Raw genomic sequence first — 17,624 nt, forward strand, 5'->3', positions numbered from 1 at the left:
CCAACGTGTTCGCAATAAAAGTCCTCTGATGCCTAATTTCGTCAATTTACTGAAGAAAATTCAACATCAACGCCCTTTTTGATAATTTCCCCAAAGTTAGTGGGCCCTCCACACGAAGCATGTATCCTCCAATTGCATATTGCCAATTATTTCCTAATAATATTGAAGGATTATTCTTTTCCCATCTATATACCACCAACCCTAAGATCCGAACGTCCATTTTAAAGCCGTGCGTTTAATCATGATCGTCAATTATATTGGCAAATTTGACCACACGATATCCGTCATCTAACGGCATCTACAGATCTACCAGAACGTTCTCATTCATGACTCTATATATTTCGCATTTCTTCTCCTCAACGCTCTCATAAAAAGTAGTACTCGTGTCTTACTCGTGCCAGCCACTCGCATTTCTCCAGATTTTATTATCCTTCCTCGAAACAAGGTATGACGGAAACTCTCTCTCTCCCTCTCTGATCCGTCGTTGCTGCTTCCATTTTCATCTTGACTCGATCGGATCATTGTTATGCTTGGCTTGATCTGTGCTTAATGATGTGTTTTTCGTAGTAGATCCACGATTCGTTGCTGCGATCGGCGTTATTATCGTCAGCTCTCTCGTTTCTGTTCTGTGGTTCGATATTGCTGAGTTTCTAGGCTAATCTTACGAATCTGTGAAAGTTTTTGAGAGATTTGGCTTCTGTAGCTCACTCCTGCTTGATTTAGGTTTTTTTTTTTTCCACTCGTATGAAGCTGTTTTAGAGGCTGTTGTTGTTTATGATTCTCAGCTTGTTATGTATAGTTGGATTTCGTGAGTTTTGGATTTGATCTGTGCGTTTATTTAGTAGTGAGGCTCATGTATATATATCTGTGTATTTGTTCCAGAGCTTAGCTAAGATGACGAAGAACTACCCAACCGTGAGCGAAGATTACAAGAAGGCTGTTGAGAAGTGCAGGAGGAAGCTCAGAGGTTTGATCGCTGAGAAGAACTGTGCACCCATCATGGTCCGACTCGCGTAAGTAACTAACCATATTTGCTTGTGGTTTTGAAGTATGTAGGATTATGAACTTTCTCATGGCTGATCTGTCTGGCTAAACTGCAGATGGCACTCTGCTGGAACTTTCGATTGTCAATCAAGGACTGGAGGTCCATTCGGAACAATGAGGTTTGACGCTGAGCAAGCTCATGGAGCCAACAGTGGTATCCACATTGCTCTTAGGTTGTTGGACCCCATCAGGGAGCAATTCCCTACCATCTCTTTTGCTGATTTCCATCAGGTACATGGTTTTAAATTTTAAAAAGCACTATTTGGTTAACGGTGATAACTGTAAGGTTTGGATTCTAACTCTAGATATCCTTGTGGTGTGAAATTGATCATTCAGCTTGCTGGTGTTGTGGCCGTTGAAGTTACTGGTGGCCCTGACATTCCTTTCCACCCTGGAAGAGAGGTTAGTCATTGCTGTAGATTTGTTTGCCGTCTCTAAGGTTATCATATACTCAATTTGGTCGAGAGAACGTGTTCTGCTTTCTTTGTAGAGATGGCTGATTGATAATTGTGGGACTTGATTTTCTGTTTCTAAAATGCATATCTTGATTTCAGGACAAGCCCCAACCACCTCCAGAGGGTCGTCTTCCTGATGCTACCAAGGGTTGTGACCATTTGAGAGATGTCTTTGCTAAGCAGATGGGCTTATCTGACAAAGACATTGTCGCTTTATCTGGTGCCCACACTCTGGTTCGTTTCTCTCCAACTGCTTAAAACTTTAAAATTTGTTTGCTCCAAGCTTACAAATTCTGATGAGTGCTAGCAAAATATGATATCGCAGGGACGATGCCACAAGGATAGGTCTGGCTTCGAAGGTGCATGGACATCAAACCCTCTAATCTTCGACAACTCTTACTTCAAGTGAGTATCCCAAGTTCCCTTGTAGGAGGATTCAGTGGCTTATATGGTTACTAATCAAATTATATATGGGCAGGGAACTCTTGAGCGGAGAGAAGGAAGGCCTTCTTCAGCTTGTCTCTGACAAAGCACTATTGGACGACCCTGTTTTCCGTCCTTTGGTCGAGAAATACGCTGCTGTATGTCTTTCATTCCCTTTTTTCTGTTTTTCACTTGGTAGAGAGAGAGAGAAGAGAACTCATGGTTTCTTGTGACAATGTGAACAGGATGAAGATGCCTTTTTCGCTGATTACGCTGAGGCCCACATGAAGCTTTCTGAGCTTGGGTACTTATCCTGAATCTATGAATCATTTAGAAAGTAAATATTAATTCAGTGGTGTGATTTGAGTTTGTATCTGTTGGTTGCAGGTTTGCTGATGCTTAAGCTGTGACGTATGCTCTGTGTGTGTGTGTGTGTCTCCCCGAGAGTCATGGCTGTTTTTGGTTGGGGGCTGGAGGGGTCGCATTGCATTTGAACTTTGTCATATGATTGCTTAATGTACTCTCGGATTTACGTATCTGTTTTTTTCGGTGGGTTGCGATTTGAACACATCCGTTGCGCTTTTGCTGCTTAGACACATTAATAAAATTAATTTCTCTCGATATTTATGCCTCAAATCCATTCATATCTGCTTAGTCTCTAATAACAGTAGAACTTGGATTAAGAGTTTGAAGATACAGTGGCTAATTGCCTATATAAAGTGATAAACAGCCAAATCTTTAATCAGAAGTAGAAGTATTAGTATAACATGATTTGACTATGTACTACGAGATCAATGGTAAACCTGACATTGTTCCAAAACCAATCTAGACCAGTTCACTTACCGAATTTTAGTTCCATACCCATAAACCAATCCAAAGTGATTCTATCACCACATGCAACAGCATGTAATGATGTGGTGCCCGAATAGGCGGATTCCATCGATGTTGATCAGACGATGCTTTAGATCAAAGACCGGCGTGAGCTGAGACGGATGGCTCTGGCTTATAATGTCACCACTATGATTACCAAAGTGTTTGCTGCTTTGATCACGGCCGAGGGAGTAAAGAGCTTGAAGTCAAGTGTTATTCAAATGATTGTCATTCAGCACTCCTTTTCTAGGTGAAGGATCTTGCCTATGCGCTTCTCTAAAACCGTTTTTTTTTCTATTTTTATGTTGTCGATGGAAACGTCTCTTATTTTTATCTTGAATTGAACCGAATCTGCAATTAGGACCCTCTTGAATCTTGAGTGGTCTATGTCGTAATCAGGTTTTAGAAAAGATGAGATTGGAGCGACGAGTAGAGAGAAGGGAAGAGTGGAGTGACTTTTTGTGAACACGTTCACACCATTTAGAGTTCGAAACGGTTCTTTTTTCTTTTTGTGTGTGTGTGTGGGAAATTGGCTGTAACATTACTGAGCTCCTCTTTCATTCCGTGTGGGTCTCGTTTGTTTTATGTATAATCCTTATCTTACTTTAGCCTAAAAAGAAATTCAAAGCAACTATAGCTTCAAAAGAATAAAAATACTATAATATCAAAAAGACAACCAAAAAAAACAAAAAAAGAGAGAGGTAATGCTATAGATTTCATCTAGACGTAATAATACATTTTTCAAAGATGCGACGACTTTTAGAAAAATACATAGTTACTTAGATAACTTTGAAAGTATCCAGAAATCAGAAATGTGGATTTTTTTTTGTTCTTTTTTTCTACATCGTCGGATAAATTCTGAATTTAAGAACTGGGTAATTTCAGACTCGTTGAAATCAAAGTCAATGAGTCAAATATATCATTTATTCGGTACGCTTAGGTTACATCATCAGATTAAATTTGAGCAGATGGTTGTAATCAATAATCCCTTGCCCGTGGCTTGGTATACGTACATTTGGCAACCTTTATGTATTTCCCCTTTCCGGAGGGAATCGCTTACAAATTCTTCGATCGATATGATTGATTCTCAAAGACCAAATATTGATTTGTTGAATTTGTAAAAATAAAATTGTATTGACCGATGTGTTATTAACTTGTATTTTGAAACAAACAAAACAAAAATAACGCAAGAAATGTGTTGCATGGCACAATTTACTTTTTTTTTTTCGCTAGTGAATGCTTTTGTGCTTACTATATGTATAAATTTACATTTTAGTGAATGGTAGCATAATTTTCAATGCACACGTAACGACCCCAATTTTCTTGTCTCCATTCCAACATTAGTGGAATCTTATCACTGATTTGATAGAATTTAACTGCACTAGAGTTATTTGAAAAAGGCCCAAGAATATGATTGGAAGAAAAGGTATTGATGATTTGATCTGAGGATAATCATGACGATACTGTTAGACGTACATTATTTATTGAGATAAATCTGACTAACAAACAATCTCCCAGTGTACACGATGCAAAAGACAATCTTTGACCGATTAAATCAATAAGACTAAATGATGATGAATTGATGATACTAGAAAGAAGAAAATCTTATAAGCCTTAAGTCATTTTCAATAAGGTGTTGAAGATTTAGTTGAGAGTATACGTATAGTAGAAAGAGAGCAATCTGTCGAAGGTGGACGCAAGAGCTTGCACACCCAATAACTCGTTTAGCAATCTAACTGGTTACGTGTCTTCCCTCTATTTGATTCCGAATTTTTCTTCTTAATGTTGGTACGTGAAGACGACTCTCTTATTGAATAAATGATGCTTTGGGACCGCTCGGAATTCTATTTCTTCTAAATGACGACTCTTAACGTAGTTTTGCATTTTCTCCATGCATATATATACGTGGAAAATGGTTAATTTAATTTGGAAAAAATGTGTATGTATAAGTCGTTCAAATTAAACAGAAAAGTCTCATACAATAGATATAACTAATGTATAAAAATGAGTCCCAAGAATAATGGTTAATAAAAACAAAATACGGTTCAGCAAAAATTAGGCAACCTAAAATAAATCACTTGGCCTTTTGTGTTAATTTCTCTATCAGTACTTCAGTAGAATTTACAATTAAGTAAGCACTGAATAAAAATAATAATCAAACTTCACTAGAAGAGAAGTACTCTAGAATTGAATATCTAGGTATTCCAAAGACCTATCGAACCACCTAGCGTAATACACATTTCAATTGAGGTTTTTAACTATGGTTTCTCCCAAATTATAGTATTAATCTTCAATTCTTCATAATCAGAAAGACTATTAAAGAATGTAAGACGAAGAGTAGAATACCATTGGACTAACTAATGATTTTTTAGAGACTAATATAATTGAAACTATACGTAAGGAGAAAAACAAGACAAGAAGAATTTTTTGTTTCTTAAGAAGAAAATTAATTGTGCCAAAGTCAAGCAAACCGTTGAAACATGAAAGCGTAGAGAAATTTAGTAGCCACCGTTACGTGGAAATATGTTTCAACTTTCAATTAGCAAAAAAGCCACGTCATAATTCGAGCTTGTGATGTCAGGGTGGTCACCTCCTTCCCTACATCATTTTGTGTGTCTCCCCTATATATACACTTCCCCACCAAAAAGCACTTCACCTCTCAAAGACTCTACTTACACATTTCTCATCTTCCTCCCCATAATTCACAGTTTTTGCGTTGGTATGGAGAGTAAAAGTGACGCTTCTGTCGCCACCACTCCAATCATATCTTCTTCCTCTTCTCCTCCACCATCACTTTCACCGCGGGTAGTGCTTAGTCCATGTGCTGCTTGCAAAATCTTGAGGCGACGTTGTGCAGAGAGATGCGTTTTGGCACCGTACTTCCCTCCAACGGATCCGGCCAAGTTCACTATTGCACACCGCGTCTTTGGAGCCAGCAACATCATTAAGTTCTTGCAGGTACCTAAATTATCTATATATCTATTGGTGTAATAACTATAAGCTCTTTAGTTCTTAGAAAGAATTACATTAAGAAAGACCCGATTTTATATTAATGATATAGATGGGAATGATTTTCTTGTTCTTATTAGGAAGATACATATATTGAAATGGTTGTTTCGGAAAATGGTTTCATAGGTCATGTGAAAATTGGACCTTACGTAGTTATTTGTCATAAGACTAATGTCAATAATTTCTTCTCACAAAAGCCGCACCACATAACCAAAAAAAAAGTGAAAGTATTGCATATAGTGTCATTGTCAACGTTTTCCTTATCATGCACCTTTCACAAAGTCTTGTAGAAAAATGGTATTTACTCGAATTGGTCAATTAAATACAAAAAAATCCTTACCTTTATGAACGAACACATGATTGATTATTTATCTATATTTTCAGGAACTTCCAGAATCACAAAGAACTGATGCGGTCAACAGTATGGTGTATGAAGCCGAAGCTAGAATAAGAGATCCAGTGTATGGATGTGCAGGTGCCATATACCATTTACAAAGACAAGTGAGTGAACTCCAAGCACAACTTGCAAAAGCTCAAGTGGAGATGGTGAATATGCAATTTCAAAGATCAAATTTACTAGAGCTGATTTATAACATGGACCAACAACAGAAACAAGAACAAGATAATATGTCCTTTGAGAGCAATGATTTGGGATTCCTTGAAGACAAGTCCAACACCAACTCATCAATGTTGTGGTGGGATCCTCTTTGGACATGTTGATCATTACTAAGATTTTGACTACTTCGCTTTAAGGCCCTCTCTAGAACTTTACTCAGGGTTAGTTAGCATACACAAATGTAACATTGTACGGTGAATAAAGAAAAGTAGAGGCGGCTTTTTTAAATTGTTTTTTTGACCGGGTTTTCAATGTTTTTTCCTGCGGTTTTTAGACACAAACCGGAAAGTATACCGGATCTAAACAACCGCAGAGCGGAAAAAAAAAATCTAAAACTAAACGACGTCGTTCGGCTCTTTATCTTGTCACCCTCCTCAGGCGACGGCGACGATGAACCTCCGTTCCAAATCTTCCCGTATCTTTTATGAAACGCGACCGACTCTTCAAGGCCCAAAGAAAAAGAGAATAGTCGGCGGGATAGGGGTATGTTTGTAATTTGGCAAACGAATCCCCATCATAGCTTTATTCCTTACTTCATTCACCCTAGCCGCTTTACTCTCTTGCGTTATCTCCGAGGTAAGCTTTTTCATCACCATCTACGATCTGCCTCTTTCTCTTCTGCTGATCTGTGTTGAATCTGTTTCGATACTTCTCGTTTGTTGTTGTTATTTCTTGGATTCGATTCTCTTTGTTTATAGATCGTTTGGAATTTCTGATCGGTGGTGTAAAGTTTTATCGATTTAGGAGAACAAAGTTTTACAGTGCAATCGTATTGTTTTTTTTCTTCATGCCAGCTGATGATAAACTATAGGATCGATCTGGTTCTGAGATTTTTGTACTGTTCAGTGGATTGTTGATTATATCTTTTGATGTATGTGATATTAATTATCGATTTGATTGGGTAATCCAAGTTGTGGAAACTCTAGGATTGTTTGCTGTATATCTCCTCAATTGCTGATTTGTTTGAATTTAGCTCGCTTAGCTCAGATGATAGGGCACCACAATTTTTGTGGTAGAAATCGGCTTGACTCTCTTTTTCTGCCAACAAAAACAAAAAATAGTCTGAGTCAAACCATTGTAGCAGTACCTAAAATCTCGTTTGTGAACCGTTGTAGCACTACCCAAGTCACCGGAAAGGTAAAACAATGAAGCCGTGGGATTAAACCTTCACAGATCTGTGTTACCAAACCCTCCTCTTCGTCGTTCAGTCCGCCAAACCAAGCCGACGAGAAAGGTTGCGGGAAAAGGTACGTCGCAGCTTCTCGTGTTTGTGGTGGTGTGTTGCTAAGAATATTGAACCAGAAATTAAACCAATTTAAACCAAGAGACCTTACGTGTATTTCAGTATTGAATTGATAAAACCCAAACTTAATAATCGAAGATGGGATTGCGTTATACATTTCAGACAACAAAGTGATTTTAACTCAAGGCATTGATGGTGGAGTGAATGTCGATTACTTCCAGAAGATCGAGTCTTGGCCTTTCTGATTCACAGTATTCAACATTAACGTGTGAATGTATTCACAGGGTTCTATGATAATGATTGTGAAGATTCTTGTGAACCTTGATTATGTAGTGTCCTAGTGTCTTCTATTCCATCAGTTGCACATGAGAGTTTACCAAAACTTTGAAGATTATGTTGTGGGCAGAAAATAAACCAACTGATAAAAAGCCTTTTGTGGTACTTTAACATTAAGAGAATTCAAAGCCTAGTTATAGGAAATAAATTATAAAAGCATGAAAGATATTGTTTTCTTTGCAAGTTTGGTCTGAAAGAGTGTATTTTAAATGGGCTTACTGTGGGTAGTTATTGCAGAAACGCTGAATTTAAATGGGCTTACTGTGGCCCAATAGATAGATACTGTGAGTCTGTGATGAGCGGGTTATTTGTGGGTGGGCATTGGTTTATAGAAACGACGTTGTGTTCAAGTTACTAAATCGCGTGTGTTTTTTACTTTTCTGCAACTAAATCGTGTTTCTTCCTAAGAACCCTAAATCTGAACTGTCTCATCTTCTCCGATATCAGTGAGATCAATAAATCATCTTCTCACCCTAGACGACAGGGAAACTCGGGGATTGATTCGGAAAAACGAGTTCGTTTTTCTGCAAGGTACTTTTCTTACGAAACAAATCGTAATTGATTCACAGGTTCTGAATCTTCTAGTTAAGAGTAATGTTGTCTACACTCACTGATTGCAGCAACTGATTCAAGTTTTTCAAAGTAGTAGATGATCTCAATCTAAATCGGTTTTTGATAGTTTATGCTTGTGGAATTTGATGGTTTTGAATCTTTTGATCTTGCATCTAAAGTAGTTTTTCAAACTTTACTTATTTATGCCAATGGGTTTCTATTTTGATTTCGGATTTTTTTGTGGGCTGGGTTTTTGGTGGACAAGTTTATGATTATCTGGAATTGGGCTAGTTAAAATAGCCCAGATTAACAGCCCTAGATATACCGTAGGGTATTTTCGTAAATTTAGTTTATAGATTTTTGTTTGTTACGGTGGTCTTTCCCGCACCATAACACTTCCACTAACTCCGTCGTCGTCCCGCCGGTTTCACAGCTTGTTAGTGACTCAGCAAGACGTCGACCGAACTTGGTCGCCGCCATCTCTCTTTATTTTTACGTGGTTCGCACAAAATTAAGCCACGTGTTGATGTCGTTAATTCCTCACACAACTCACTTCGCTTTCTCTATCAACATTCATCTTTCTGCTACTTCTCGAACCTCCTCTCTTCTCCGATCATCTTCTCCTTACTTTACCTTAGCTCGCTCTCTCTGTTTTAACTCCTCTATCAGATTTTTATCCTCAGATATGCCAAAGAAGCAGGTTTGGAACTTTCATCGAGTTTTCCTTAATCTGGGTTAATATAGCGATTGCCAAATTTATCGAATTTTAAATCCTCTGTTATATGACTCTCTCGAAGATCTGCACTTTCTGGGTTTTGATTGCTTTGTTCACAATGTGTTAGTTTGTGGTGCAGTGTTATGACTTTGGACTTTTGATTATCTGGAAACGAATTTGAATTTTGCATCTTAAAAAATTGAAACTTTATATCTTGAAGTCTTGGTTTGTGAGAGTTTCTTGTTGCTTTTGGGTGTATACAGGACTTGACTATTTTTTGTTTTTGTTGGCAGAAAAAGAGAGATCACGCTGAGCAGAAGTGGCAAGTAAAACCGAAGATGGATGCTCCATTTGAATCCGGTGATAGTTCGGCAACAGTTGTTGCAGAAGCAGTAAACAACCAATTTGGCGGGTTAAGTCTTAAGGAAAGCAACACTAATGCGCCAGTCTTACCGAGTCAAACTACAAGTAACCACCGTGTTCAAAATCTAGTATGGAAACCTAAGTCATATGGAACAGTTAGTGGATCATCTTCGGCAACAGAAGTTGGTAAAACATCGGCTGTCTCACAGATAGGTTCTTCTGGAGATACAAAAGTTGGTCTCAATCTGAGCAAAATTTTCGGAGGTAATTTGTTGGAAAAATTTTCGGTGGACAAATCGACTTATTGTCATGCTCAGATCAGAGCCACTTTCTATCCAAAATTTGAGAACGAAAAGACTGACCAAGAGGTATACTCTATGGTGCTCTTTCTGTGATTACTTGTCATTTGTAGCCCTTATTGCTAGTTTGCCTTATTTCATGTTGCACTATCTTGATTTTGGCAGATAAGAACAAGAATGATTGAGATGGTATCTAAAGGATTGGCAACACTGGAGGTATCACTAACAAATATACACTCTATATGTGTATCCTTTTTATTGACACTAGTTTTAATCGTCTACTGACCTGTTCTAATGCACCTTTTACAGGTATCTCTTAAGCATTCAGGCTCTCTCTTTATGTACGCCGGTCACAAGGGGGGAGCATATGCAAAGAACAGTTTTGGTAATATGTAAGCTCATTTATTCTTAGCTTCAGTTACAATTTCCTTTATTATTGATGAGCTCTTCACAAAGAATCTTTAGCCAAAACCCCAATGAATAAACCCAAACTCGAGCTTTAGATTTGGTTTACCCTTTTCATTCATTTTAACTTAGAACATAGATTATTTCTACATTTTAGTTTCATAGTTAGTTATGCCCAAGGAGTTTTGTTGCTTGCTGATGATCTTGATGTTACGTTTATGGATAAGATTCCACACCATATAACAGTTGTACGACAGATATATTTCAAAAAACATTTTGATGAAGCAAATGCATTTTACTATTCTTTTTCATTTCTGATGTTATGTAAATCTTTCTGGTGATTGCAAACTGAGCTGCCGACCAATCGGTTTTCTCGTATGCTAACCCAATATTTCATTTACAGTTATACTGCGGTTGGTGTTTTTGTTCTTTCACGGATGTTCAGGGAGGCTTGGGGAACTAAGGCTCCAAAGAAAGAAGCAGAGTTCAATGATTTTCTTGAGGTATTTCCATGGACAGAACTTTAAGCAACCCAAAATCTCAGTTGCTCGAGGCGTAATCAATTGACAGAAAAAGCTAGCTCATAATATAAGTCATTTTCTCTCAGAAAAATCGCATGTGCATATCTATGGAACTGGTAACCGCTGTTCTTGGAGATCATGGTCAACGCCCACTGGATGATTATGGTGAGTCTTTTTTTGTTTTTAGGATGTTCCTTAATTGTGAAAGTCAGATAACTCTGTTAAAGCTGTTCAGCTAAAAGGAAATGTTGATTTGCATCTTGCAGTGGTAGTGACTGCTGTTACCGAGTTAGGTAATGGGAAGCCCCAGTTCTATTCAACTTCCGAAATAATTTCATTTTGCCGGAAATGGCGTCTACCCACAAATCATGTTTGGCTGTTTTCCACAAGGTAACTTAACCGCTTTCTATTCATTGCTTCTATCATCTTTGGTGTTCTTTTGCTTCTATCATTTTTGGTGTTCTTGCCCATACTTCTCTAGCTGAGGTTTTGATATCTTTGGACACATTATCTTAACTATAGTAAGAATGTGCTGATAGAACCTGGTTGATGCATTTACTGGTCCAAATCCATAGAGTCTCAACCTTTAGAGGTTTTTGGTCCTACTAGGAGGAAATACATGCTTATATGTTTGGATGCACACATTGTCCATAGAAGTTTTTATTAGACAGCTTGTCGTGAGGAAAATGAAAGTTTTAACAAAGGTGGTTGCGTGTATTTTGTTAAAAACAATTATGAAGGAAATCAGTGACCTCTTTTTTCGCGGCGTTTGATGCACTGTGTGAAGAAGGGATAGCAACCTCGGTCTGTAGAGCTCTTGATGAAGTAGCTGATATATCAGTCCCAGGTAAAGTCTTTCTTATTTTTGTATTCACTTTTGCTTTTTGGAGGATTCATATTAGTTATTCATAGAACTGAACTTGATTAAATTCATTCGACGAATTATTTCTTGGACGAAAATAAGCAGCCTCAAAGGACCATGTTAAGGTGCAGGGTGAGATATTAGAGGGTCTTGTTGCTCGTATCGTGAGCAGTCAGAGCTCAAGAGATATGGAAAATGTCTTGAGAGATCATCCTCCACCACCCTGTGATGGAGGTGCACTATTTATCATATTTTAATTTTACTTAAGTTTTCATGATAATCCACTCTATCAAGTCCGTGTAGAATAAAAAATGTTTTCCCTGGATTTTAAAATTTCAGCTAATCTTGATCTGGGACTCAGTCTAAGAGAGATATGTGCTGCCCATAGATCTAACGAGAAACAGGTTCTAAAAGAAATTTAAATATGACAAGCTTTATAAAGTGGAATTTTTATGCTGCCATCTCTTGATAAAGATTTCTCATTCTAGAGGGTCCTTTTCCCTTGTTTGTGGTGCTATAGCAAATGAGAGCACTTTTAAGGAGTGTTGGGCCAAGCTTTTGCCCCAGTGACGTGGAATGGTTCGGAGATGAATCTCATCCGAAAAGTGCTGACAAATCTGTTATAACAAAATTCCTGCAATCTCAGCCTGCAGATTATTCAACTAGTAAATTACAGGTAAATTGAGATCTGTGTCTTCGTTGATTTCGAATCGCTGAAGTTATTTGTTATGTATATATCTTTCACTTGCAGTGTTCTCTCATGTGGTAATATTTACCAGTTTCTATTATTTATGTGTTTTTGACGAGCAACTGATTTTCTTTTTTAATAGGAAATGGTACGCTTGATGAAGGAAAAACGTCTTCCAGCCGCATTCAAGTGTTACCATAATTTTCATAGAGCTGAGGACATATCACCTGATAACCTTTTTTATAAATTGGTTGTCCATGTGCACAGCGATTCAGGATTTAGGCGTTACCACAAAGAGATGAGGTTATCTTTAAACACGTCTTAGTTACTTATGTCTTTCAGTTTGACCAAACTACGAAAGTATTGATTTCTGTTTACTGAACCATATTAATTACCGTGTTTCAGGCACATGCCTAGTTTGTGGCCTTTATATCGAGGTAAATGCTTTTACTTGTTTCTTATTCTATAACTTTGCTTTCAAATTCCATGTTAATGCACCATTTCTGATTCATTTGTTAGAGTTCAATAATTTTGTCTCTACTTTGCACAGTTCCTAGTCTTTGTGAAATAACTTTGTTAGGAAATCAAATTTTCTTGGATGTTTCAGATTTGGTTGTTGTGGTAGCATGCTATGGACCATTGCCATCTGTTTTTCGTCTAACTATATTAGTTAGTGATCTTCTTTTTTCTTTTCAGGTTTCTTTGTTGATATTAATTTGTTCAAGTCAAACAAAGGGAGGGATCTGATGGCTCTGAAAAGCATTGATAATGCCAGTGAAAATGATGGTCGAGGAGAAAAGGATGGTTTGGCTGATGATGATGCTAACTTAATGATTAAAATGAAGTTTCTCACATACAAGGTAATTTTAGGATGGAAGGTCTTCTGGCTAGAGGGATTTGTAATTTGTTGCAATTTCCTGGCTCTTTCGTTGCATTATCATCCTGATGTTGGACATGTCTTCATTTTTTTTACAGTTGAGAACCTTTTTGATCCGTAATGGCCTATCAATTCTATTTAAAGACGGGGCAGCAGCTTACAAAACTTACTACCTTAGGTGAGCTGCTTTCTCCCTATGAATATATACATATAGAGTGATGTGTCAAATGTTATAGTGATGTTTTGCATTGCATTGTAAAACAAAACGTGGAGACTAGTTGTTGCATACTCATTATGTTTTGATTATGTAGGAGCTGACGTGGTCAAGCTTTAATTTGATTTTTTTCTAATATCATTGTTGTTTCTGCATCCAGGCAAATGAAAATCTGGGGTACGTCAGATGGAAAGCAGAAAGAACTTTGCAAGATGCTTGATGAATGGTACCAAAATCACACTACTCTACACATGTAGACTAAGCTTATACAATTTTGTGGAAACTTATTTCCTGAGCAAATGTGTAACCTACTGCCTAGATAATTTTTCATCTTTTTGAATCTGGATTAGCATCTCATCTTCTCTTCTCTTCACTACGTGCAGGGCTGCTTACATAAGAAGAAAGTGTGGGAATGATCAGCTATCTTCATCAACATACTTAAGTGAAGCTGAGCCATTCCTGGAGCAGTACGCGAAACGGAGCCCAAAGAACCATATTTTGATAGGGTCTGCTGGGAACCTAGTTAGAACTGAGGACTTCTTGGCCATTGTTGACGGTGATCTAGATGAAGAAGGCGATCTTGTGAAGAAACAAGGAGTGACACCAGCTACTCCTGAGCCAGCTGTGAAGGAAGCTGTCCAAAAGGATGAGGGGTTAATTGTATTCTTTCCAGGTATTCATTGTTATATATTATTTCATGTATTCTGGTTGTTGGTTTTAGTTCATTTTTGTGGCAGTGTCTTATATTGAACTTATGGATGGTAGTGGTTATCAGCTTGTAATTGTTTTAGTCATTCAGATAATAAAACATTAGTAAAAAATCAAGTTTTTTACTTCTGACCAGAAGTGAGAGCAACACATTGTTTTAGAGTGACTGGTGGTATATTTTTCTGTATATGTCGTTTGCTTTGACATCTCCTTTAATCTCTTTTCTTCTGATTTCTACAATATTAATGTTTTCTCAGGAATTCCTGGATCTGCTAAATCTGCACTTTGCAAGGAGTTATTGAACGCCCCAGGAGGCTTTGGAGATGATAGGCCAGTGCATACTCTGATGGGTGATCTTGTCAAAGGTATTTTAGAATGTAGGTTTTTTTTGGGTCAAAACTGCTCTGGTCTCTCAATTTGCTATGCCATCTCATGCAATATTCTACATACGGGACAGGAAAATATTGGCCAAAGGTTGCTGATGAACGTCGTAAAAAACCACAATCGATTATGTTGGCTGACAAAAATGCCCCAAATGAAGATGTCTGGAGACAGGTAATTAATCCTACGTTGAGAATCTGTTACAACCTTACATTAAGTAGAAATGAGTATTAGGCTTATAAGATTCTCTGCCTCTCCTCGTGCATTTAGAATAGCTCTACGCATGGGTCCTTTAAGAGTGGCTTTGGCTTACAAGTCTCATTTCAATCTTATTCTCGTATTTCCCTATTAGATTGAAGATATGTGTCGGAGAACTAGGGCTTCTGCAGTTCCAATCGTTGCTGATTCTGAAGGTATGTAACTATGCATCCATTCTTTGATGTATTTCAGTTAACAATCTTCTTTTCTGCTGTTTATACGGTCATCTTCAATTGATTCCATACTATTTGACCTTCAATTGATATGATGACCCTGTGAACGTTATGATTATGAAAGGTTGAAGGATGAATTATCTTTTACTGAATTTGCTCCCGTTTTATTCATGTATAAATATAAGGTTGATACTCGATTTTCTGCATATAGTCGGAAGTTTATACTTCGCTTAAAAACACAAAGAGTTGTTCTGCTTTATTTTCTCAATTACTGCCTTGCGTCATCCTCTGTATTCTTTGTGATCTTTTGCATTATATTTACTTTTGCCCCTCTATGAATGCACAGGAACCGATACAAATCCATATTCACTTGATGCCTTGGCTGTATTCATGTTCCGTGTACTTCAACGAGTTAACCATCCGGTATACAGTTGCCTCTTATACACAGTTCAACTTCAACTGCATCATCCAACTTTCATCACAACCCTACATCTTTAACAAACTATCTTTTCTTCATGTGCAATAAATATTTAGGGAAAGCTCGACAAGGAATCTTCAAATGCAGGTTATGTGCTATTGATGTTTTATCACCTTTATGAGGGAAAGGTATTATCACATACTCCACAACTTATTCTTTTAAGTAAATCTATGATTTGATCTAACTGAACTTTCTTTAAATTTTAGAACCGTAATGAATTTGAGAGTGAATTGATTGAGCGCTTTGGCTCCCTCATCAAGATGCCACTATTGAAATCAGACAGGTATACAGTTGACATCACATGCGAGCTAACAAACTCGAACTTAGCACAGCTACAAATTGCAACTTCATATTTAATTGGTTCATAAGCAATTTAATTGTCTTCTCTTTGTGCATATACAGGACTCCTTTACCTGATCCTGTTAAATCAGTTCTTGAGGAGGGCATTGATTTGTTCAATCTCCATAGTAGAAGACATGGGAGGTGGGTACCAACACTACCATTTTAAATGACTTGAAAAGTTGAATTTATGTCAAACCGAAGTATTTTGAGCATCGTATGCCAAAACTTGTTCATCGTGTTATATATTAAACAACACCTTCTGTTCTGACGATAAAAAATGAAAGGCAATAGTAATAATTTAGCAAAAACTAACAAGACATCGGATTTATTTATCCTGTGACTAGATGTACTTGGATCATGTAACTGGAGAAATCCTACACATGAGTGTGCTCACAGGCGTTTTTATTTCTTGTTCTGGCTGTTCTCTACTTCATTCTTTTAGCTCTAGCTCCTGTTGGTTGCTTCTGACCTGTTTTCCTTCTGATTTTTCTTGTTGTAGACTCGAGTCAACAAAAGGAACATATGCAGCGGAATGGACCAAATGGGAGAAACAACTACGAGATACTCTAGTTGCAAATTCTGAGTATCTCAGTTCTATTCAGGTAAAAAATTCCTTTGTCATTGATGGCTCATGAAAAGCAAGAAATCTGCGATTGAATTTTAAACTGCTTCAATGTTCCTTCAGTACATGGTAAAAGAGTATAAGAAGAAGGATGTACATATGATGTCTTTGTTTTCTGGTTTGCAACTTTCAGGTTCCATTTGAGTCTATGGTTCATCAAGTGCGAGAAGAGCTAAAAACAATAGCGAAGGGTGATTACAAGCCACCAAGTTCGGAGAAAAGAAAACACGGGTCTATTGTTTTCGCTGCCATCAACTTGCCTGCTACTCAAGTTCACAGTCTTCTTGAAAAGGTAACCAACCAATTTCTTATACTATCATATAAAAAAACAAAAGGAATATTGAGACAAGAACTCTTCAACTGCCGAAAACTAAAGGTTAAGTATGGGCTTTGTTATTAATTAATAGATGTTATTCTTATCAGTTGGCTGCAGCAAACCCAACAATGAGATCTTTTCTAGAGGGAAAGAAAAAGAGCATACAGGAAAAACTTGAACGGTCTCACGTGACGCTCGCCCACAAGAGAAGCCATGGCGTAGCAACTGTAGCCAGCTATAGTCAGCACTTGAACAGAGAGGTACCCGTAGAGCTCACCGAGCTCATCTACAACGACAAGATGGCTGCTCTAACAGCCCATGTTGGATCTGTGGACGGAGAGACCGTAGTCTCCAAGAACGAATGGCCACATGTTACATTGTGGACAGCGGAAGGCGTTACTGCGAAAGAGGCCAACACGTTACCTCAGCTTTACTTAGAAGGAAAGGCGAGCCGCTTGGTGATAGATCCTCCGGTGTCAATCTCAGGTCCTCTGGAGTTTTTCTGAATACTTGATTAAACATGGAAGTTTCTCTCTTGAGGGAGGTTGCTCGTGGAATGGGACACATATGGTTGTTATAATAAACCATTTCCATTGTCATGAGATTTTGAGGTTAATATATACTTTACTTGTTCATTATTTTATTTGGTGTTTGAATAAATGATATAAATGGCTCTTGATAATCTGCATTCATTGAGATATCAAATATTTACTCTAGAGAAGAGTGTCATATAGATTGATGGTCCACAATCAATGAAATTTTTGGGAGACGAACATGTATAACCATTTGCTTGAATAACCTTAATTAAAAGGTGTGATTAAATGATGTTTGTAACATGTAGTACTAAACATTCA

The 17,624-nt window shown here is 37.6% G+C and overlaps 5 protein-coding genes across 13 annotated transcripts; 4 read left to right on the plus strand and 1 right to left on the minus strand.

Annotated features, from left to right (window-relative positions):
• The first annotated feature begins 170 nt into the window (after positions 1-170).
• Positions 171-2,555, plus strand: APX1 (ascorbate peroxidase 1). Of its 8 annotated transcripts, none has more exons than NM_179276.2 (10): positions 327-445; positions 571-723; positions 883-1,013; positions 1,101-1,275; positions 1,381-1,446; positions 1,599-1,733; positions 1,825-1,904; positions 1,978-2,080; positions 2,168-2,226; positions 2,310-2,555. In NM_179276.2, the coding sequence occupies exons 3-10, from the start codon at positions 895-897 to the stop codon at positions 2,323-2,325; spliced, it is 753 nt and encodes a 250-aa protein (NP_849607.1). In that variant the 5' UTR covers positions 327-445; positions 571-723; positions 883-894; the 3' UTR covers positions 2,326-2,555. The 8 variants fall into 8 exon arrangements, with proteins under 8 accessions (NP_172267.1, NP_001077481.1, NP_849607.1 ...); NM_001035914.2 differs by having other exon boundaries at positions 368-445; positions 568-723; NM_001084013.1 differs by having other exon boundaries at positions 368-445; positions 568-631.
• A 2,904-nt stretch (positions 2,556-5,459) lies between these two features.
• LBD1 (LOB domain-containing protein 1) lies at positions 5,460-6,636 on the plus strand. Its single transcript, NM_100664.5, has 2 exons — positions 5,460-5,750; positions 6,186-6,636. The coding sequence occupies exons 1-2, from the start codon at positions 5,514-5,516 to the stop codon at positions 6,519-6,521; spliced, it is 573 nt and encodes a 190-aa protein (NP_172268.1). The 5' UTR covers positions 5,460-5,513; the 3' UTR covers positions 6,522-6,636.
• Positions 6,637-6,807: 171 nt separating this feature from the next.
• On the plus strand, positions 6,808-8,030 carry AT1G07902 (uncharacterized protein; the record flags this gene model as incomplete). The annotated part of the gene is given in 4 exon segments (NM_001331740.1): positions 6,808-6,900; positions 7,533-7,554; positions 7,569-7,664; positions 7,763-8,030. 4 exon segments carry the CDS (start codon positions 6,808-6,810, stop codon positions 7,771-7,773), a joined length of 222 nt encoding a protein of 73 aa, NP_001321028.1. The 3' UTR covers positions 7,774-8,030.
• AT1G07901 (uncharacterized protein) lies at positions 6,861-7,013 on the minus strand (the record flags this gene model as incomplete). The annotated part of the gene is made up of 1 exon (NM_001123773.1): positions 6,861-7,013. The coding sequence occupies one exon, from the start codon at positions 7,011-7,013 to the stop codon at positions 6,861-6,863; it is 153 nt and encodes a 50-aa protein (NP_001117245.1).
• Positions 8,031-8,326: 296 nt separating the features above from the next.
• On the plus strand, positions 8,327-17,535 carry RNL (RNAligase). Of its 2 annotated transcripts, none has more exons than NM_100665.3 (27): positions 8,327-8,527; positions 9,557-9,994; positions 10,091-10,141; positions 10,235-10,317; positions 10,734-10,833; positions 10,938-11,016; positions 11,118-11,241; positions 11,592-11,698; positions 11,819-11,947; positions 12,053-12,117; positions 12,234-12,389; positions 12,544-12,704; positions 12,807-12,838; positions 13,098-13,261; positions 13,377-13,456; positions 13,653-13,718; positions 13,876-14,165; positions 14,458-14,565; positions 14,658-14,755; positions 14,934-14,994; positions 15,359-15,435; positions 15,547-15,618; positions 15,697-15,773; positions 15,893-15,973; positions 16,332-16,434; positions 16,588-16,746; positions 16,878-17,535. In NM_100665.3, exons 2-27 carry the CDS (start codon positions 9,602-9,604, stop codon positions 17,274-17,276), a joined length of 3,315 nt encoding a protein of 1,104 aa, NP_172269.2. In that variant the 5' UTR covers positions 8,327-8,527; positions 9,557-9,601; the 3' UTR covers positions 17,277-17,535. The 2 variants fall into 2 exon arrangements, with proteins under 2 accessions (NP_172269.2, NP_001318950.1); NM_001331741.1 differs by lacking the exon at positions 8,327-8,527 and adding an exon at positions 8,926-9,248.
• Positions 17,536-17,624: the final 89 nt, after the last annotated feature.

Source organism: Arabidopsis thaliana (assembly GCF_000001735.4).
Source record: "Arabidopsis thaliana chromosome 1 sequence".
NCBI lineage: Eukaryota > Viridiplantae > Streptophyta > Magnoliopsida > Brassicales > Brassicaceae > Arabidopsis > Arabidopsis thaliana.